The following is a 22,796-nucleotide window of genomic DNA, read 5'->3' as shown; positions in this document are numbered from 1 at the left end:
TAACCATTGGTTTATCAATATAACCATTAAACCATTGGTTTATCAATATAACCATTAAACCATTGGTTTATTAATATAATAACATTGGTTTATTAATATAATAACATTGGTTTATTGATATAACATAACCATTGGTTTATCAATATAACCATTAAACCATTGGTTTATTAATATAATAACATTGGTTTATTAATATAACATAACCATTGGTTTATCAATATAACCATTAAACCATTGGTTTATTAATATAATAACATTGGTTTATTGATATAATAACATTGGCTTATTAATATAACATAACCATTGGTTTATCAATATAACCATTAAACCATTGGTTTATTAATATAATAACATTGGTTTATTAATATAACATAACCATTGGTTTATCAATATAACCATTAAACCATTGGTTTATTAATATAATAACATTGGTTTATTGATATAACATAACCATTGGTTTATCAATATAACCATTAAACCATTGGTTTATTAATATAATAACATTGGCTTATTAATATAACATAACCATTGGTTTATTAATATAACCATTAAACCATTGGTTTATTAATATAATAACATTGGTTTATTAATATAACATAACCATTGGTTTATTAATATAACCATTAAACCATTGGTTTATCAATATAACCATTAAACCATTGGTTTATTAATATAATAACATTGGTTTATTAATATAATAACATTGGTTTATTGATATAACATAACCATTGGTTTATCAATATAACCATTAAACCATTGGTTTATTAATATAATAACATTGGTTTATTAATATAACCATTAAACCATTGGTTTATTAATATAATAACATTGGCTTATTAATATAACATAACCATTGATTTATCAATATAACCATTAAACCATTGGTTTATTAATATAATAACATTGGTTTATTAATATAACATAACCATTGGTTTATCAATATAACCATTAAACCATTGGTTTATTAATATAATAACATTGGTTTATTAATATAACATAACCATTGGTTTATTGATATAACATAACCATTGGTTTATTAATATAACCATTAAACCATTGGTTTATTAATATAATAACATTGGTTTATTAATATAATAACATTGGCTTATTAATATAACATAACCATTGGTTTATCAATATAACCATTAAACCATTGGTTTATTAATATAATAACATTGGTTTATCAATATAACATAACCATTGGTTTATCAATATAACCATTAAACCATTGGTTTATTAATATAATAACATTGGTTTATTGATATAACATAACCATTGGTTTATCAATATAACCATTAAACCATTGGTTTATTAATATAATAACATTGGCTTATTAATATAACATAACCATTGGTTTATTAATATAACCATTAAACCATTGGTTTATTAATATAATAACATTGGTTTATTAATATAATATAATAACATTGGTTTATTAATATAACATAACCATTGGTTTATTAATATAATAACATTGGTTTATTAATATAACATAACCATTGGTTTATTAATATAATAACATTGGTTTATTAATATAATAACATTGGTTTATTAATATAACATAACCATTGGTTTATTAATATAATAACATTGGTTTATTAATATAATAACATTGGTTTATTAATATAACATAACCATTGGTTTATTAATATAATAACATTGGTTTATTAATATAACATAACCATTGGTTTATTAATATAATAACATTGGTTTATTAATATAATAACATTGGTTTATTAATATAACATAACCATTGGTTTATTAATATAATAACATTGGTTTATTAATATAACATAACCATTGGTTTATTGATATAACATAACCATTGGTTTATCAATATAACCATTAAACCATTGGTTTATTAATATAATAACATTGATTTATTAATATAACATAACCATTGGTTTATTAATATAATAACATTGGTTTATTAATATAACATAACCATTGGTTTATTAATATAATAACATTGGTTTATTAATATAACAACATTGGCTTATTGATATAACATAACCATTGGTTTATTAATATAATAACATTGGTTTATTAATATAATAACATTGGCTTATTGATATAACATAACCATTGGTTTATTAATATAATAACATTGGTTTATTAATATAATAACATTGGTTTATTGATATAACATAACCATTGGTTTATCAATATAACCATTAAACCATTGGTTTATTAATATAATAACATTGTCTTATTAATATAACATAACCATTGGTTTATTAATATAACCATTAAACCATTGGTTTATTAATATAATAACATTGGTTTATTAATATAACATAACCATTGGTTTATTAATATAATAACATTGGTTTATTAATATAACATAACCATTGGTTTATTAATATAATAACATTGGTTTATTAATATAATAACATTGGTTTATTAATATAACATAACCATTGGTTTATTAATATAATAACATTGGTTTATTAATATAATAACATTGGTTTATTAATATAACATAACCATTGGTTTATTAATATGATAACATTGGTTTATTAATATAACATAACCATTGGTTTATTAATATAATAACATTGGTTTATTAATATAATAACATTGGTTTATTAATATAACATAACCATTGGTTTATTAATATAATAACATTGGTTTATTAATATAACATAACCATTGGTTTATTGATATAACATAACCATTGGTTTATCAATATAACCATTAAACCATTGGTTTATTAATATAATAACATTGGTTTATTGATATAACATAACCATTGGTTTATCAATATAACCATTAAACCATTGGTTTATTAATATAATAACATTGGCTTATTAATATAACATAACCATTGGTTTATTAATATAACCATTAAACCATTGGTTTATTAATATAATAACATTGGTTTATTAATATAACATAACCATTGGTTTATTAATATAACCATTAAACCATTGGTTTATCAATATAACCATTAAACCATTGGTTTATTAATATAATAACATTGGTTTATTAATATAATAACATTGGTTTATTGATATAACATAACCATTGGTTTATCAATATAACCATTAAACCATTGGTTTATTAATATAATAACATTGGTTTATTAATATAACCATTAAACCATTGGTTTATTAATATAATAACATTGGCTTATTAATATAACATAACCATTGATTTATCAATATAACCATTAAACCATTGGTTTATTAATATAATAACATTGGTTTATTAATATAACATAACCATTGGTTTATCAATATAACCATTAAACCATTGGTTTATTAATATAATAACATTGGTTTATTAATATAACATAACCATTGGTTTATTGATATAACATAACCATTGGTTTATTAATATAACCATTAAACCATTGGTTTATTAATATAATAACATTGGTTTATTAATATAATAACATTGGCTTATTAATATAACATAACCATTGGTTTATCAATATAACCATTAAACCATTGGTTTATTAATATAATAACATTGGTTTATCAATATAACATAACCATTGGTTTATCAATATAACCATTAAACCATTGGTTTATTAATATAATAACATTGGTTTATTGATATAACATAACCATTGGTTTATCAATATAACCATTAAACCATTGGTTTATTAATATAATAACATTGGCTTATTAATATAACATAACCATTGGTTTATTAATATAACCATTAAACCATTGGTTTATTAATATAATAACATTGGTTTATTAATATAATATAATAACATTGGTTTATTAATATAACATAACCATTGGTTTATTAATATAATAACATTGGTTTATTAATATAACATAACCATTGGTTTATTAATATAATAACATTGGTTTATTAATATAATAACATTGGTTTATTAATATAACATAACCATTGGTTTATTAATATAATAACATTGGTTTATTAATATAATAACATTGGTTTATTAATATAACATAACCATTGGTTTATTAATATAATAACATTGGTTTATTAATATAACATAACCATTGGTTTATTAATATAATAACATTGGTTTATTAATATAATAACATTGGTTTATTAATATAACATAACCATTGGTTTATTAATATAATAACATTGGTTTATTAATATAACATAACCATTGGTTTATTGATATAACATAACCATTGGTTTATCAATATAACCATTAAACCATTGGTTTATTAATATAATAACATTGATTTATTAATATAACATAACCATTGGTTTATTAATATAATAACATTGGTTTATTAATATAACATAACCATTGGTTTATTAATATAATAACATTGGTTTATTAATATAACAACATTGGCTTATTGATATAACATAACCATTGGTTTATTAATATAATAACATTGGTTTATTAATATAATAACATTGGCTTATTGATATAACATAACCATTGGTTTATTAATATAATAACATTGGTTTATTAATATAATAACATTGGTTTATTGATATAACATAACCATTGGTTTATCAATATAACCATTAAACCATTGGTTTATTAATATAATAACATTGTCTTATTAATATAACATAACCATTGGTTTATTAATATAACCATTAAACCATTGGTTTATTAATATAATAACATTGGTTTATTAATATAACATAACCATTGGTTTATTAATATAATAACATTGGTTTATTAATATAACATAACCATTGGTTTATTAATATAATAACATTGGTTTATTAATATAATAACATTGGTTTATTAATATAACATAACCATTGGTTTATTAATATAATAACATTGGTTTATTAATATAATAACATTGGTTTATTAATATAACATAACCATTGGTTTATTAATATGATAACATTGGTTTATTAATATAACATAACCATTGGTTTATTAATATAATAACATTGGTTTATTAATATAATAACATTGGTTTATTAATATAACATAACCATTGGTTTATTAATATAATAACATTGGTTTATTAATATAACATAACCATTGGTTTATTGATATAACATAACCATTGGTTTATCAATATAACCATTAAACCATTGGTTTATTAATATAATAACATTGGTTTATTAATATAACATAACCATTGGTTTATTAATATAATAACATTGGTTTATTAATATAACATAACCATTGGTTTATTAATATAATAACATTGGTTTATTAATATAATAACATTGGCTTATTGATATAACATAACCATTGGTTTATTAATATAACATTGGTTTATTAATATAATAACATTGGTTTATTAATATAATAACATTGGCTTATTGATATAACATAACCATTGGTTTATTAATATAATAACATTGGTTTATTAATATAATAACATTGGCTTATTGATATAACATAACCATTGGTTTATCAATATAACCATTAAGCCATTGGTTTATTAATATAATAACATTGGCTTATTGATATAACATAACCATTGGTTTATCAATATAACCATTAAGCCATTGGTTTAGTGTCAGCAGGCTTCTGCAGGGATTCATGATGACCCTTTGAATCACGTGTTCTGGACGAGGGACGTGAAGAAACCAGGAAACCACAACGTTTAAATCGGGACCGTATTAATTTAGCACTGAAATCACAAGCTGGAGCAAAAAGGCATAAACTAGTCGCTGAGTTTAAGTGTTACCAAATGTTTGTCTAACTAACCATAGAACAGTCACCAGGATTACATGCAAAGACAAAGACTAAACTAGCGAGAAATACAATCTAAAAGACACAATTAGTGCACGTTATCCACAGAATATGGGTCTAATTTATACTTAAAATATATTTATTCTGGATCAGGATTTGTTTGCTTTTACAATTTAGACATTTCACATTCAATTTTAGAATACAAAATGTTGATTAATAATTACATGAATATTGGAGATGTATTTAAATTGCAGTAATTGTTTGTAGTATTGATACATTCAGGATGTTCTGATGCACCTTCTGCACAACTTCTGACAGTTAAGAATAACAAGAAAAACATGTAGTTGATTACACTAATGTGCATATTGTTTGCATTGAAATGCTACAGCGCACGTTGCCTCACGGCCCAGCAGCACTTTGGGCTCGTTGTGTGCTTTAATAAACAACTGAAGTTGTTCAGAAAGTGTGTTTCAACATCAGTTTGAGTCCAGATGTGGTTTCATTGAGTGAATTTATGAACTCCTACAAAGTAAAAGTCTTCGTGTTCATTTAATTCAAATGAGGGTCCAGAATGACTCAGACGGTCGCGTCGCGCGTTCCGGTCCGGTCTCGTCGCGTCGCGTGTTCCGGTCCGGTCCCGTCTCGTCTCGTCTCGTCACGTCACGTCACGTCGCGTCGCGTCGCGCGTTCCGGTCCGGTCTCGTCGCGTGTTCCGGTCCGGTCTCGTCGCATCGCGCGTTCTGGTCCGGTCTCGTCGCGTCGCGTGTTCCGGTCTGTTCCGGTCCGGTCCGGTCCGGTCCCGTCTCGTCACGTCGCGTCGCGCGTTCCGGTCCGGTCTCGTCGCGTGTTCCGGTCTCGTCGCGTCGCGTGTTCCGGTCCGGTCCGGTCCGGTCCCGTCTCGTCACGTCGCGTCGCGCGTTCCGGTCCGGTCTCGTCGCGTCGCGCGTTCCGGTCCGGTCTCGTCGCATCGCGCGTTCTGGTCCGGTCTCGTCGCGTCGCGCGTTCCGGTCCGGTCTCGTCGCGTCGCGCGTTCCGGTCCGGTCTCGTCGCGTCGCGTGTTCCGGTCTCGTCGCGTCGCGTGTTCCGGTCCGGTCTCGTCGCGTCGCGTGTTCCGGTCCGGTCTCGTCACGTCGCGTGTTCCGGTCCGGTCCGGTCTCGTCGCGTCGCGTGTTCCGGTCCAGTCTCGTCGCGTGTTCCGGTCTCGTCACGTCGCGTGTTCCGGTCCGGTCGCGTCGCGTGTTCCGGTCCGGTCGCGTCGCGTGTTCCGGTCCGGTCCGGTCTCGTCGCGTCGCGTGTTCCGGTCTCGTCGCGTGTTCCGGTCCGGTCTCGTCGCGTCGCGTGTTCCGGTCCGGTCTCGTCGCGTGTTCCGGTCTCGTCACGTCGCGTGTTCCGGTCCGGTCCGGTCTTGTCGCGTCGCGTGTTCCGGTCCGGTCTCGTCACGTCGCGTGTTCCGGTCCGGTCGCGTCGCGTGTTCCGGTCCGGTCCGGTCTCGTCGCGTCGCGTGTTCCGGTCTCGTCGCGTGTTCCGGTCCGGTCTCGTCGCGTCGCGTGTTCCGGTCCGGTCTCGTCGCGTGTTCCGGTCCGGTCTCGTCGCGTGTTCCGGTCCGGTCTCGTCGCGTGTTCCAGTCTCGTCGCGTCGCGTGTTCCGGTCCGGTCCGGTCTCGTCACGCCGCGTGTTCCAGTCTCGTCGCGTCGCGTGTTCCAGTCCGGTCGCGTCGCGTGTTCCGGTCCGGTCTCGTCGCGTGTTCCGGTCCGGTCCGGTCTCGTCACGTCGCGTGTTCCGGTCCGGTCCGGTCCGGTCTCGTCTCGTCGCGTGTTCAGGAAGTTGTTTGGAGTTAAACCAACAACGAGAAGTTACAATGACTGTAGAAAAGAGGAGAATAAACATCCGCTAATGTTGAAATGCAAAGTAAGACTTTAGGGGAGAAAGAAAAAAGTAACTTAAAGTAATAAGTAATATATTACTGATCTTGAGTAACTTGCCCAACACCGGTAGCCACACAGGTGTTTGTTTACCTGTGTCCTGCTTCGACCCTCACCTTGTGTCCGCCCTCCTCTCCTCCTCCTGGCTTCTCGTGCTTGATCAACCAGTTGTCGTTCCCTCGGTCTGAGGAGACAAAAGGAGCAGCTGGGAGGACACTAGTGTCCAGACGGAGTCCAGACGGAGTCCAGCAGGACCTGAACAGCCACGCCCACCTGTGTTCCTGATGATGTAGTCCAGCACCACTAGCCGCTCAAACTGGGACTGCAGCTGCTTCCTGATGTTCTCCGGCAGAGGTTCTGCCTCAAAGAGCCGCAGCCAGTGGTCCGCTTCCCGGTACCCCTCCACAAACAGCTGGAAGGAGCCCACCTGGAAGCAGCACACAGTGAGTCCACTTCACTAGCAGGACTAACGAGGCATGGTTCTGATCCAGATGCACGGTACACAGGATGGGTACGGCACACAGTGAGTCCACCTCACTAGCAGGACTAACGGGACATGGTTCTGATCCAGATGCACGGTACACAGGATGGGTACGGCACACAGTGAGTCCACCTCACTAGCAGGACTAACGGGACATGGTTCTGATCCAGATGCACGGTACACAGGATGGGTACGGCACACAGTGAGTCCACTTCACTAGCAGGACTAACGGGACATGGTTCTGATCCAGATGCACGGTACACAGGATGGGTACGGCACACAGTGAGTCCACTTCCCTAGCAGGACTAACGGGACATGGTTCTGATCCAGATGCACGGTACACAAAGACAAGGACCCTGGATTAAAAGACAAGAACCCTGGATTAAAAGACAAGAACCCTGGAATAAAAGACAAGGACCCTGGATTAAAAGACAAGGACCCTTGAATAAAAGACAAGGACCCTGGATTAAAAGACAAGGACCCTGGATTAAAAGACAAGAACCCTGGATTAAAAGACAAGAACCCTGGATTAAAAGACAAGGACCCTGGAATAAAAGACAAGGACCCTGGATTAAAAGACAAGGACCCTGGATTAAAAGACAAGAACCCTGGATTAAAAGACATGGACCCTGGATTAAAAGACAAGGACCCTGGAATAAGACACGAACCCTGGATTAAAAGACACAAACCCTGGATTAAAAGACAAGAACCCTAGATTCAAAGACAAGGACCCTTGAATAAAAGACAAGGACCCTGGAATAAGACACGAACCCTGGAATAAGACAAGAACCCTGGATTAAAGACAAGAACCCTGGATTAAAGGCAAGAACCCTGGATTAAAGACAAGAACCCTAGATTAAAGGCAAGAATGTGGAATTCCCGAAACAGAAACATGTGACCATGAAGGACAGAAGTAACGATTGAGAGCACGGCTAACGGTGAGTAGATACTGGGCAGAACGGTCGGGGGCCGCTGATCTAAGGCCCAGCTGCTCGTTGATACTGTACAAGCTACTGGCTTCCCACACAGGTAGGGACACCGCCCACTCTTACCTTAGGTGGCAGTCCCACCCTGTGGAAACGTCGACCAACTTTGGGGACTTTCTCTAAGGCGTACTTCTTCCCCCTCGACTTGGCTCTGTCGATGGCGCTGTAGTGAAACGTCTCACTGGCCAGGTACACCACCTGCTCGTAGGAGACAGGTAAAGCTTTCAGCTGTCGAGGTTCTCGTCTCCTTCCACCCTGAAGCCAGGAGTTCAAAGATCCCACCTTGGTCCTCGGCACCACTCCCAGACCGAGCTTGGTGTCCACCAGCGAGGCCGCAGCCTCCGACAGGTAACCCTGGTTGGGCACCAAGCAGCCGCGGCCGAAACAGCAGGGACAGCACAGCTGAGGAGAGCAGGAGACCAGGATCAAGCTCTGCTTGCTGCCTCAGGTCAATGTTACACAGACCGGGCATGACACAGGACTACCTTGTGAAAATATTTGGTCCATTTGGGGTTCAGGTGTCCATAAGGTTCCTCTGACTTTGGTTTGAAAACACCGATAATTGTCTGAGAGGAAAAGGAGCAGCGCAAACATGAGACCTCCACACACAACCTGCACCTGCTGCTAATGTGCTGCTAACGATGCTAACTGACACCGAGCCGAGCGTCCAACCGTCTCTGCCGTCCAGTGCTTGTCCTCACATCTCCACATTCCCAGTCACTCCTTCCAGCTCCTCCTCAAGCGCCATGTGGCTAATAGGAAGCTAAAGCTCACATCTAATCGCTAGCTAGCAACCAGCTAACCTGAAGTCTGCTCCTCTTACCCCTTTTGGGTCTTTGACAAAGTAGCTCCCACTGGATCCCTGAGAAATCCTCTCTGGAAAGACGGCGCTCTCGATGGCCTGCTCCGCCCTCTGGATAATATCGGTGAACTCGGGATCTTCAGGGAAGTGGTTGAAGTCGCCGCTCACGGCACCTGAAAAGGTAAAGACCACATTAACATCCAGGAGGAACACCGTCACCCTGCCCCCCAGCCAAAGGCCGATGACACAAAGGGTTAATCATGTTCTGTTCCCTGGTGGATCGTTACCTGCTGCGTGCTGACAGACACGCCCCATCCTGGACAGGCTGGGGCGTGTCTCTCAGCACACACCTGTATGACAGAGATAACACGCAAACATCCAATCAAACGGGCCGAGCGGTAGGACCTGGACCGGATCCGTCTGATTGGTTCATTACATTGACATGCTGGGGGGGCTTTCTGACATGCTGGGGGGGGGGGGGGCTTTCTGACATGCTGGGGGGGGGGCTTTCTGACATGCTGGGGGGCTTTCTGACATGCTGGGGGGCTTTCTGACATGCTGGGGGGGCTTTCTGACATGCTGGGGGGCTTTCTGACATGCTGGGGGGCTTTCTGACATGCTGGGGGGCTTTCTGACATGCTGGGGGGGCTTTCTGACATGCTGGGGGGGGCTTTCTGACATGCTGGGGGGGCTTTCTGACATGCTGGGGGGCTTTCTGACATGCTGGGGGGCTTTCTGACATGCTGGGGGGGCTTTCTGACATGCTGGGGGGGGCTTTCTGACATGCTGGGGGGGCTTTCTGACATGCTGGGGGGCTTTCTGACATGCTGGGGGGCTTTCTGACATGCTGGGGGGGCTTTCTGACATGCTGGGGGGCTTTCTGACATGCTGGGGGGCTTTCTGACATGCTGGGGGGCTTTCTGACATGCTGGGGGGGCTTTCTGACATGCTGGGGGGGCTTTCTGACATGCTGGGGGGGCTTTCTGACATGCTGGGGGGCTTTCTGACATGCTGGGGGGACATGCTGGGGGGGCTTTCTGACATGCTGGGGGGCTTTCTGACATGCTGGGGGGGCTTTCTGACATGCTGGGGGGCTTTCTGACATGCTGGGGGGGCTTTCTGACATGCTGGGGGGCTTTCTGACATGCTGGGGGGCTTTCTGACATGCTGGGGGGCTTTCTGACATGCTGGGGGGGCTTTCTGACATGCTGGGGGGGCTTTCTGACATGCTGGGGGGCTTTCTGACATGCTGGGGGGCTTTCTGACATGCTGGGGGGGCTTTCTGACATGCTGGGGGGGCTTTCTGACATGCTGGGGGGGGCTTTCTGACATGCTGGGGGGCTTTCTGACATGCTGGGGGGCTTTCTGACATGCTGGGGGGGCTTTCTGACATGCTGGGGGGCTTTCTGACATGCTGGGGGGGCTTTCTGACATGCTGGGGGGGGGCTTTCTGACATGCTGGGGGGGGGGCTTTCTGACATGCTGGGGGGCTTTCTGACATGCTGGGGGGCTTTCTGACATGCTGGGGGGGCTTTCTGACATGCTGGGGGGCTTTCTGACATGCTGGGGGGGGGCTTTCTGACATGCTGGGGGGCTTTCTGACATGCTGGGGGGGGGGCTTTCTGACATGCTGGGGGGCTTTCTGACATGCTGGGGGGGCTTTCTGACATGCTGGGGGGCTTTCTGACATGCTGGGGGGCTTTCTGACATGCTGGGGGGGCTTTCTGACATGCTGGGGGGCTTTCTGACATGCTGGGGGGCTTTCTGACATGCTGGGGGGGGGCTTTCTGACATGCTGGGGGGGGGCTTTCTGACATGCTGGGGGGGGGCTTTCTGACATGCTGGGGGGCTTTCTGACATGCTGGGGGGGCTTTCTGACATGCTGGGGGGGCTTTCTGACATGCTGGGGGGCTTTCTGACATGCTGGGGGGGCTTTCTGACATGCTGGGGGGCTTTCTGACATGCTGGGGGGCTTTCTGACATGCTGGGGGGGGGGGGCTTTCTGACATGCTGGGGGCTTTCTGACATGCTGGGGGGCTTTCTGACATGCTGGGGGGGGGGGGCTTTCTGACATGCTGGGGGGCTTTCTGACATGTGGATGACTCTCACCGACTGAAGGTCTGTGACCTTCTACCAATCCGGTCAGAACCCTCAGAGGACTCGGTCCCTAATACCGGATCAGCTACCGGCCATGAGCAGAACTTCCATGACAGCTCCATGCTAACTGACGTCACACACACCCGGCGCTTACCTGGGGAGGCCAGCGCGTCCTTGTCGGACGACGAGCTTCCGCCTGAGCACGGCAGCAGCAGCGCCTCCTCGCCGGAACCGTCCGCCTCCAGCTCGGTCAGGACGCTCTCACGGGAGTCCGACACGCGAACAGCGACTCCGGGGTTCGGCACCAGCCCCAGAGCTAACCTGCTCCTGTCGTAGATCACCTGCGGGACCGGGACCGGGACCGGGACCGGGACCGCTGCCCCTGCGGTCTCTGTCGGGTCGCGTTCTGACATCATTGTCGCGGTTTTTAGACGTGGACCGAGCGGAACATCGTCTCCTCACACGAATCCGGACCGAAGTCGGTCAACGTTCAGACGCGATTCCTATTTAGCTCAGTGCGCATGCGCCAATGTCGAGAACACGCGCTACGTAAACGACGTGGTCACGTGACCCATGTGACCAGTGAACAAGGAACGGCACGCCACCCGTCGTGTCATGACGCCATTCCATTGCTAAGTGTTGGAGTGATGACAGAAAACAGCAGCACATACGGGTAACATCAGGCACCAAACTAACCTAACCTAACCAAAAGTAACCTAACCTAAAGTAACCTAACCTAACCTAACCTAACCTAACCAAAAGTAACCTAACCTAAAGTAACCTAACCTAACCTAACCTAACCTAACCAAAAGTAACCTAACCTAAAGTAACCTAACCTAACCTAACCTAACCTAACCAAAAGTAACCGTCCTGGCCGTGGAACTGTGGACCAGCTCTGCACCCTCGGCAGGGTCCCGGAGGGTGCATGGGAGTCCGTCCAACCAGTCCACATGTGTTTTGTGGATTTGGAGAAGGCATTCGACCGTGTCCCTCAGGGAGTCCTGTGGGGGGTGCTCCGGGAGTATGGGGTGTCGGACCCCCTCATACGGGGTGTCCGCTCCCTATATGACCGGTCTCAGAGCTTGGTCCGCGTTGCTGGCAATAAGTCGGACCTATTTCCAGTGCGGGTTGGACTCCGTCGGGGCTGCCCTTTGTCACCGATTCTGTTCGTAACTTTTATGGACAGAATTTCTAGGTGCAGCCGGGGTGTTGAGGGGGTTCGGTTTGGTGACCTCAGGATTGGGTCGCTGCTTTTTGCAGACGACGTGATCCTGTTGGCTTCATCAGGCCACGCCCTCCAGCTCTCACTGGATCGGTTCATCAGCCGCATGTGAAGCGGCCGGGATGAGAATCAGCACCTCCAAATCCGAGGCCATGGTTCTCAGCCGGAAAAGGGTGGAGTGCACCCTCCAGGTCGGGGAGGAGATCCTGCCCCAAGTGGAGGAGTTCAAGTACCTCGGGGTCTTGTTCACGAGTGAGGGAAGAATGGAGCGAGAGATCGACAGACGGATCGGTGCAGCGTCTGCAGTGATGCGGACTCTGCACAGATCCGTCATGGTGAAGAGAGAGCTGAGTCGAAAGGCGAAGCTCTCGATTTACCGGTCGATCTTCGTTCCTACCCTCACCTATGGTCACGAGCTTTGGGTAGTGACCGAAAGAACGAGATCCCGGGTACAAGCGGCTGAAATGAGCTTCCTCCGTGGGGGGGCTGGGCTCCCCCTTAGAGATGGGGTGAGAAGCTCAGTCATCCGGGAGGAGCTCGGAGTAGAGCCGCTGCTCCTCCGCGTTGAGAGGAGCCAGATGAGGTGCATCTATTCAGGATGCCTCCTGAACGCCTCCCTGGTGAGGTGTTCAGGGCACGTCCCACCGGGAGGAGACCACGGGGAAGACCCAGGACACGCTGGAGAGACTATGTCTCTCGGCTGGCCTGGGAACGCCTCGGGATCCCCCCGGAAGAGCTAGAGGAAGTGGCCGGGGAGAGGGAAGTCTGGGTTTCCCTGCTTAGGCTGCTGCCCCCGCGACCTGGCCCCGGCCCCGGATAAGCGGAAGAAAATGGATGGATGGATGGAGTTTTCCAGATGGACAGGAGACACTGTCTGGCCGGATGTGCGAGAGCGAGGGCGAGAGACCTTCCGTGTGATTTTTGGAAATTATACACAGTGTTGGGAAACTAACTAGTAACTTAAATAATAATACTTTTTACCAGTAACGAGTAGTGTAACAAATTACTTTTTCATTTTTACTTTGTCACATTTACTTTTATTTCAAAAGTAAAATATTAATTTTTTCACTCCGGCCTGATACGGAAACGATTCGTCCTCGTCTGTTTTTAAGGTCGGTGGCATAAACTCGATCCATTCCGTTTGTTGTTGTTTTGCTGCCCGCTCGCACCACGGAGGCGGACTGTCTGTCCATTAAAATCAAAATCTTCTGGCAGAGTCTTCCTCTGTCAGAAGATGTGACTGCAGTGTTCAGACTGAAATCATCAAAATGACCTCAAAACAAGTTGAAACTGTCAGAACAAGCTTCTTCCGGCAGATGCTGACAAAAGGACATGTTACTGCAGTCCTTAGAGGGCATCTACCTGCAGACGTCGCTCCATCGTCGTCCTTAGAGGGCATCTACCTGCAGACGTCGCTCCACAGTCATCCTGAGAGGGCACCTACTGCAGTCGTTGCTCCACAGTCGTCCTTAGAGGGCATCTACCTGCAGACGTTGCTCCACAGTCGTCCTTAGAGGGCATCTACTGCAGACGTCGCTCCACAGTCGTCCTTAGAGGGCACCTACCTGCAGACGTTGCTCCACAGTCGTCCTTAGAGGGCATCTACCTACAGACGTCGCTCCACAGTCATCCTTAGAGGGCACCTACCTGCAGATGGCGCTCCACAGTTGTCCTTAGAGGGCACCTACCTGCAGATGGCGCTCCACAGTTGTCCTTAGAGGACATCTCCCTGCAGACGCCGCTCCACAGTCATCCTTAGAGGGCACCTACCTGCAGATGGCGCTCCACAGTTGTCCTTAGAGGGCACCTACCTGCAGACGTCGCTCCACAGTTGTCCTTAGAGGGCACCTACCTGCAGACGTCGCTCCACAGTCATCCTGAGAGGGCATGTACCTGCAGACATCGCTCCACAGTCGTCCTGAGAGGGCACCTACTGCAGACGCCGCTCCACAGTCATCCTTAGAGGGCATCTACCTGCACACGTCGCTCCACAGTCATCCTTAGAGGGCACCTACCTGCAGACGTCGCTACACAGTCGTCCTTAGAGGGCATCTACTGCAGACGTCGCTCCACAGTCGTCCTTAGAGGGCATCTACCTGCAGACGTCGCTCCACAGTCATCCTGAGAGGACATCTACCTGCAGACGTCGCTCCACAGTCGTCCTTAGAGGGCATCTACCGGCAGTCGTCGCTCCACAGTCATCCTTAGAGGACATCTACCTGCAGACGTCGTTCCACAGTCGCCCTTAAAGGGCATCTACCTGCAGACGTCGCTCCACAGTCGTGCCTAGAGGGCATCTACTGCAGACGCCGCTCCACAGTCACCCTTAGAGGTCATGTTCCTGCAGACGTCGCTCCACAGTCGTCCTTAGAGGACATGTTGGTCTGCAGGTACATGTACTTACAGACGTCGCTCCACAGTCATCCTTAAAGGGCGTCTCCCTGCAGACGTCGCTCCATCGTCGTCCTTAGAGGACATCTACTGCAGTCGTCGCTCCACAGTCGTCCTTAGAGGGCATCTACCTGCAGACGTCGCTCCACAGTCACCCTTAGAGGTCATGTTCCTGCAGACGTCGCTCCACAGTCGTCCTGAGAGGGCACCTACCTGCAGACGTCGCTCCACAGTCGTCCTCAGAGGGCATCTACTGCAGTCTTCGCTCCACAGTCGTCCTTAGAGGGCATGTACCGGCAGACGTCGCTCCACAGTCGTCCTTAGAGGGCATCTCCCTGCAGACGCTGCTCAACAGTCATCCTTAGAGGGCACCTACCTGCAGATGGCGCTCCACAGTCGTCCTCAGAGGGCATCTACCGGCAGACGTCGCTCCACAGTCGTGCCTAGAGGGCATCTACTGCAGACGCTGCTCCACAGTCGTCCTCAGAGGGCATCTCCCCGCAGACGTCGCTCCACAGTCGGTCTTAAAGGGCATCCACCCGCAGACGTTGCTCCACAGTCGTCCTTAAAGGGCATCTACCCGCAGACGTCGCTCCACAGTCGTCCTTAGAGGGCATCTAATGCAGACGCCGGTCCACAGTCATCCTTAGAGGACATCTACCTGCAGACGTCGCTCCACAGTCGTTCTTAGAAGGCACCTACCTGCAGATGTCGCTTCACAGTCGTCCTTAGAGGGCACCTACCTGCAGACGTCGCTCCACAGTCATCCTTAGAGGACATGTTGGTCTGCAGGTACATGTACTTACAGACGTCACTCCACAGTCATCCTTAAAGGGCATCTCCCTGCAGACGTCGCTCCATCGTCGTCCTTAGAGGACATCTACTGCAGTCGTCGCTCCACAGTTGTCCTTAGAGGGCACCTACCTGCAGACGTCGCTCCACAGTCACCCTTAGAGGTCATGTTCCTGCAGACGTCGCTCCACAGTCGTCCTGAGAGGGCACCTACCTGCAGACGTCGCTCCACAGTCGTCCTTAGAGGGCATCTCCCTGCAGACGCCGCTCCACAGTCGTCCTTAGAGGGCATCTCCCTGCAGATGTCGCTCCACAGTCGTCCTTAAATGGCTTCTACCTGCAGACGTCGCTCCACAGTCGTGCCTAGAGGGCATCTAATGCAGACGCCGGTCCACAGTCATCCTTAGAGGACATCTACCTGCAGACGTCGCTCCACAGTCGTTCTTAGAAGGCACCTACCTGCAGATGTCGCTTCACAGTCGTCCTTAGAGGGCACCTACCTGCAGACGTCGCTCCACAGTCGTCCTTAGAGGGCATCTACTGCAGACATCGCTCCACAGTCATCCTTAGAAGACATCTACCGGCAGTCGTCGCTCCACAGTCGGTCTTAAAGGGCATCTACCCGCAGACGTTGCTCCACAGTCTTCCTTAGAGGGCATCTACCTGCAGACGTCGCTCCACAATCATCCTTAGAGGGTATCAACCTGCAGATATCGCTCCACAGTCATCCGTAGAGGACATCTACCTGCAGACGTCGCTCCACAGTCGTCCTTACAGGGCATCTACCTGCAGACTTCGCTTCACAGTCGTCCTTATAGGGCACCTACCTGCAGATGTCGCTCCACAGTCACCATTAGAGGTCATGTTCCTGCAGACGTCGCTCCACAGTCGTCCTTAAAGGGCATCTACTGCAGTCGTCGCTCCAAAGTCGTCCTGAGAGGGCATCTACCTGCAGACATCGCTCCACAGTCGTCCTTAGAGGACATCTCCCTGCAGACGCCGCTCCACAGTCATCCTTAGAGGGCACCTACCTGCAGACGTCGCTCCACAGTCGTCCTTAGAGGGCACCTACCTGCAGACGTCGCTCCACAGTCGTCCTCAGAGGGCATCTACTGCAGTCTTCGCTCCACAGTCGCCCTTAGAGGGCATCTCCCTGCAGACGCTGCTCAACAGTCATTCTTAGAGGGCACCTACCTGCAGATGGCGCTCCACAGTCGTCCTCAGAGGGCATCTACCGGCAGACGTCGCTCCACAGTCATCCGTAGAGGACATCTTCCTGCAGACGTCGCTCCACAGTCGTCCTTAAATGGCATCTACCTGCAGACATCGCTCCACAGTCGTGCCTAGAGGGCATCTACCTGCAGACATCGCTCCACAGTCGTCCTTAGAGGGCATCTACCTGCAGACGGCGCTCCACAGTAGTCCTTAGAGGGCACCTACCCGCAGACGTTGCTCCACAGTCGTCCTTAGAGGGCATCTACCTGCAGACGTCGCTCCACAGTCGTCCTTAGAGGGCATCTACCTGCAGACGTCGCTCCACAGTCACCCTTAGAGGACATCTACCGGCAGTCGTCGCTCCACAGTCATCCTTAGAGGGCATCTACCTGCAGACGTCGTTCCACAGTCGCCCTTAAAGGGCATCTACCTGCAGACGTCGCTCCACAGTCATGCCTAGAGGGCATCTACTGCAGACGCCGCTCCACAGTCGTCCTTAGAGGGCATCTACCTGCAGACGTCGCTCTACAGTTGTCCTTAGAGGGCATCTACCTGCAGACGTCGCTCCACAGTCATCCTTAGAGGGTATCGACCTGCAGACGTTGCTCCACAGTCGTGCCTAAAGGGCATCTACTGCAGACGCCGCTCCACAGTCATCCTTAGAGGACATCTACCTGCAGACGTCGCTTTACAGTTGTCCTTAGAGTGCATCTACCTGCAGACGTCGCTCCACAGTCATCCTTAGAGGGTATCAACCTGCAGACGCCGCTCCACCGTCATCTTTAGAGGACATCTACCTGCAGACGTCGCTCCACAGTCGTGCCTAAAGGGCATCTACTGCAGACGCCGCTCCACAGTCGTCCTTAGAGGGCATCTACCTGCAGACGTCGCTTTACAGTTGTCCTTAGAGTGCATCTACCTGCAGACGTCGCTCCGCAGTCATCCTTAGAGGGTATCGACCTGCAGACGCCGCTCCACCGTCATCTTTAGAGGACATCTACCTGCAGACGTCGCTCCACAGTCGTCCTTAGAGGGCATCTACCTGCAGACTTCGCTTCACAGTCGTCCTTAGAGGGCACCTACCTGCAGACGTCGCTCCACAGTCATCCTTAGAGGGCACCTACCTGCAGATGGCGCTCCACAGTCGTCCTCAGAGGGCATCTACTGCAGTCTTCGCTCCACAGTCGCCCTTAGAGGGCATGTACCGGCAGACGTCGCTCCACAGTCATCCTGAGAGGGCATCTCCCCGCAGACGTCGCTCCACAGTCGGTCTTAAAGGGCATCTACCCGCAGACGTTGCTCCACAGTCGTCCTTAGAGGGCATCTACCTGCAGACGTCGCTCCACAATCATCCTTAGAGGGTATCAACCTGCAGATGTCGCTCCACAGTCATCCGTAGAGGGCATCTACCTGCAGACGTCGCTCCACAGTCGTCCTTAAATGGCTTCTACCTGCAGACATCGCTCCACAGTCGTGCCTAGAGGGCATCTACCTGCAGACATCGCTCCACAGTCGTCCTTAGAGGGCATCTCCCTGCAGACGTCGCTCCACAGTCGTCCTTAAATGGCTTCTACCTGCAGACATCGCTCCACAGTCGTGCCTAGAGGGCATCTACCTGCAGACATCGCTCCACAGTCATCCGTAGAGGGCATCTACCCGCAGACGTTGCTCCACAGTCGTCCTTAGAGGGCATCTACCTGCAGACGTCGCTCCACAGTCGTCCTTAGGGGGCATCTACCTGCAGACGTCGCTCCACAGTCGTCCTTAGAGGGCATCTACTGCAGACATCGCTCCACAGTCATCCTTAGAAGACATCTACCGGCAGTCGTCGCTCCACAGTCGGTCTTAAAGGGCATCTACCCGCAGACGTTGCTCCACAGTCGTCCTTAGAGGGCATCTCCCCGCAGACGTCGCTCCACAGTCGGTTTTAAAGGGCATCCACCCGCAGACGTTGCTCCACAGTCGTCCTTAAAGGGCATCTACCCGCAGACGTCGCTCCACAGTCGTCCTTAGAGGGCATCTAATGCAGACGCCGGTCCACAGTCATCCTTAGAGGACATCTACCTGCAGACGTCGCTCCACAGTCGTTCTTAGAAGGCACCTACCTGCAGATGTCGCTTCACAGTCGTCCTTAGAGGGCACCTACCTGCAGACGTCGCTCCACAGTCATCCTTAGAGGACATGTTGGTCTGCAGGTACATGTACTTACAGACGTCACTCCACAGTCATCCTTAAAGGGCATCTCCCTGCAGACGTCGCTCCATCGTCGTCCTTAGAGGACATCTACTGCAGTCGTCGCTCCACAGTTGTCCTTAGAGGGCACCTACCTGCAGACGTTGCTCCACAGTCACCCTTAGAGGTCATGTTCCTGCAGACGTCGCTCCACAGTCGTCCTGAGAGGGCACCTACCTGCAGACGTCGCTCCACAGTCGTCCTTAGAGGGCATCTCCCTGCAGACGCCGCTCCACAGTCATCCTTAGAGGGCACCTACCTGCAGATGGCGCTCCACAGTCGTCCTCAGAGGGCATCTACTGCATATGTCGCTCCACAGTCATCCTTAGAGGGCATCTACTGCAGACGCCGGTGCACAGTCATCCTTAGAGGACATCTACCTGCAGACGTCGCTCCACAGTCATCCTTAGAGGGCACCTACCTGCAGATGTCGCTCCACAGTCACCATTAGAGGTCATGTTCCTGCAGACGTCGCTCCACAGTCGTCCTTAAAGGGCATCTACTGCAGTCGTCGCTCCAAAGTCGTCCTGAGAGGGCATCTACCTGCAGACATCGCTCCACAGTCGTCCTTAGAGGACATCTCCCTGCAGACGCCGCTCCACAGTCATCCTTAGAGGGCACCTACCTGCAGACGTCGCTCCACAGTCGTCCTTAGAGGGCACCTACCTGCAGACGTCGCTCCACAGTCGTCCTCAGAGGGCATCTACTGCAGTCTTCGCTCCACAGTCGCCCTTAGAGGGCATCTCCCTGCAGACGCTGCTCAACAGTCATTCTTAGAGGGCACCGACCTGCAGATGGCGCTCCACAGTCGTCCTCAGAGGGCATCTACCGGCAGACGTCGCTCCACAGTCATCCGTAGAGGACATCTTCCTGCAGACGTCGCTCCACAGTCGTCCTTAAATGGCATCTACCTGCAGACATCGCTCCACAGTCGTGCCTAGAGGGCATCTACCTGCAGACATCGCTCCACAGTCGTCCTTAGAGGGCATCTACCTGCAGACGGCGCTCCACAGTAGTCCTTAGAGGGCACCTACCCGCAGACGTTGCTCCACAGTCGTCCTTAGAGGGCATCTACCTGCAGACGTCGCTCCACAGTCGTCCTTAGAGGGCATCTACCTGCAGACGTCGCTCCACAGTCACCCTTAGAGGACATCTACCGGCAGTCGTTGCTCCACAGTCATCCTTAGAGGGCATCTACCTGCAGACGTCGTTCCACAGTCGCCCTTAAAGGGCATCTACCTGCAGACGTCGCTCCACAGTCGTGCCTAGAGGGCATCTACTGCAGACGCCGCTTCACAGTCGTCCTTAGAGGACATGTTGGTCTGCAGGTACATGTACTTACAGACGTCACTCCACAGTCATCCTTAAAGGGCATCTCCCTGCAGACGTCGCTCCATCGTCGTCCTTAGAGGACATCTACTGCAGTCGTCGCTCCACAGTTGTCCTTAGAGGGCACCTACCTGCAGACGTCGTTCCACAGTCGCCCTTAAAGGGCATCTACCTGCAGACGTCGCTCCACAGTCATGCCTAGAGGGCATCTACTGCAGACGCCGCTCCACAGTCGTCCTTAGAGGGCATCTACCTGCAGACGTCGCTCTACAGTTGTCCTTAGAGGGCATCTACCTGCAGACGTCGCTCCACAGTCATCCTTAGAGGGTATCGACCTGCAGACGTTGCTCCACAGTCGTGCCTAAAGGGCATCTACTGCAGACGCCGCTCCACAGTCATCCTTAGAGGACATCTACCTGCAGACGCTGCTCCACAGTCGTCCTTAGAGGGCATCTACCTGCAGACGTCGCTTTACAGTTGTCCTTAGAGTGCATCTACCTGCAGACGTCGCTCCACAGTCATCCTTAGAGGGTATCAACCTGCAGACGCCGCTCCACCGTCATCTTTAGAGGACATCTACCTGCAGACGTCGCTCCACAGTCGTGCCTAAAGGGCATCTACTGCAGACGCCGCTCCACAGTCATCCTTAGAGGACATCTACCTGCAGACGCTGCTCCACAGTCGTCCTTAGAGGGCATCTACCTGCAGACGTCGCTTTACAGTTGTCCTTAGAGTGCATCTACCTGCAGACGTCGCTCCGCAGTCATCCTTAGAGGGTATCGACCTGCAGACGCCGCTCCACCGTCATCTTTAGAGGACATCTACCTGCAGACGTCGCTCCACAGTCGTCCTTAGAGGGCATCTACCTGCAGACTTCGCTTCACAGTCGTCCTTAGAGGGCACCTACCTGCAGACGTCGCTCCACAGTCGTCCTTAGAGGGCATCTCCCTGCAGACGCCGCTCCACAGTCATCCTGAGAGGACATCTACCTGCAGACGTTGCTCCACAGTCATCCTTAGAGGGCACCTACCTGCAGATGGCGCTCCATCGTCGTCCTTAGAGGGCATCTACCTGCAGACGCCGCTCCACCGTCATCCTTAGAGGACATCTACCTGCAGACATCGCTCCACAGTAGTCCTTAGAGGGCATCTACCTGCAGACTTCGCTTCACAGTCGTCCTTAGAGGGCACCTACCTGCAGACGTCGCTCCACAGTCGTCCTTAGAGGGCATCTCCCTGCAGACGCCGCTCAACAGTCATCCTTAGAGGGCACCTACCTGCAGATGGCGCTCCACAGTCGTCCTCAGAGGGCATCTACTGCAGTCTTCGCTCCACAGTCGCCCTTAGAGGGCATGTACCGGCAGACGTCGCTCCACAGTCATCCTGAGAGGGCATCTCCCCGCAGACGTCGCTCCACAGTCGGTCTTAAAGGGCATCTACCCGCAGACGTTGCTCCACAGTCGTCCTTAGAGGGCATCTACCTGCAGACGTCGCTCCACAATCATCCTTAGAGGGTATCAACCTGCAGATGTCGCTCCACAGTCATCCGTAGAGGGCATCTACCTGCAGACGTCGCTCCACAGTCGTCCTTAAATGGCTTCTACCTGCAGACATCGCTCCACAGTCGTGCCTAGAGGGCATCTACCTGCAGACATCGCTCCACAGTCGTCCTTAGAGGGCATCTCCCTGCAGACGTCGCTCCACAGTCGTCCTT

General features: G+C 47.4%; 1 protein-coding gene across 2 annotated transcripts in view; it reads right to left on the bottom strand.

Annotated features, from left to right (window-relative positions):
* pi4k2b (phosphatidylinositol 4-kinase type 2 beta) overlaps positions 1-12,395 on the bottom strand; it is a 31,026-nt gene extending 18,631 nt beyond the window's left edge. For both annotated transcript variants that reach the window (XM_068750682.1, XM_068750683.1), the window contains exons 1-7: positions 12,057-12,395; positions 9,827-9,978; positions 9,489-9,569; positions 9,286-9,405; positions 9,070-9,201; positions 7,810-7,963; positions 7,653-7,720 (exon numbers count right to left, since the gene is read on the bottom strand). In XM_068750682.1, coding sequence (XP_068606783.1) covers positions 7,653-7,720; positions 7,810-7,963; positions 9,070-9,201; positions 9,286-9,405; positions 9,489-9,569; positions 9,827-9,978; positions 12,057-12,318 — 969 coding nt within the window. In that variant the 5' untranslated portion in view covers positions 12,319-12,395. The remainder of the gene's footprint in view (positions 1-7,652; positions 7,721-7,809; positions 7,964-9,069; positions 9,202-9,285; positions 9,406-9,488; positions 9,570-9,826; positions 9,979-12,056) is intronic.
* Between the last annotated feature and the right edge of the window lie 10,401 nt (positions 12,396-22,796).

The sequence above is a fragment of the Brachionichthys hirsutus genome, chromosome 17 (genome assembly GCF_040956055.1).
Source record: "Brachionichthys hirsutus isolate HB-005 chromosome 17, CSIRO-AGI_Bhir_v1, whole genome shotgun sequence".
In the NCBI taxonomy this organism is placed as follows: domain Eukaryota; kingdom Metazoa; phylum Chordata; class Actinopteri; order Lophiiformes; family Brachionichthyidae; genus Brachionichthys; species Brachionichthys hirsutus.
Note: the sequence above shows the minus strand (reverse complement) of the source record. Positions and strands in the feature narration are given on the sequence as shown.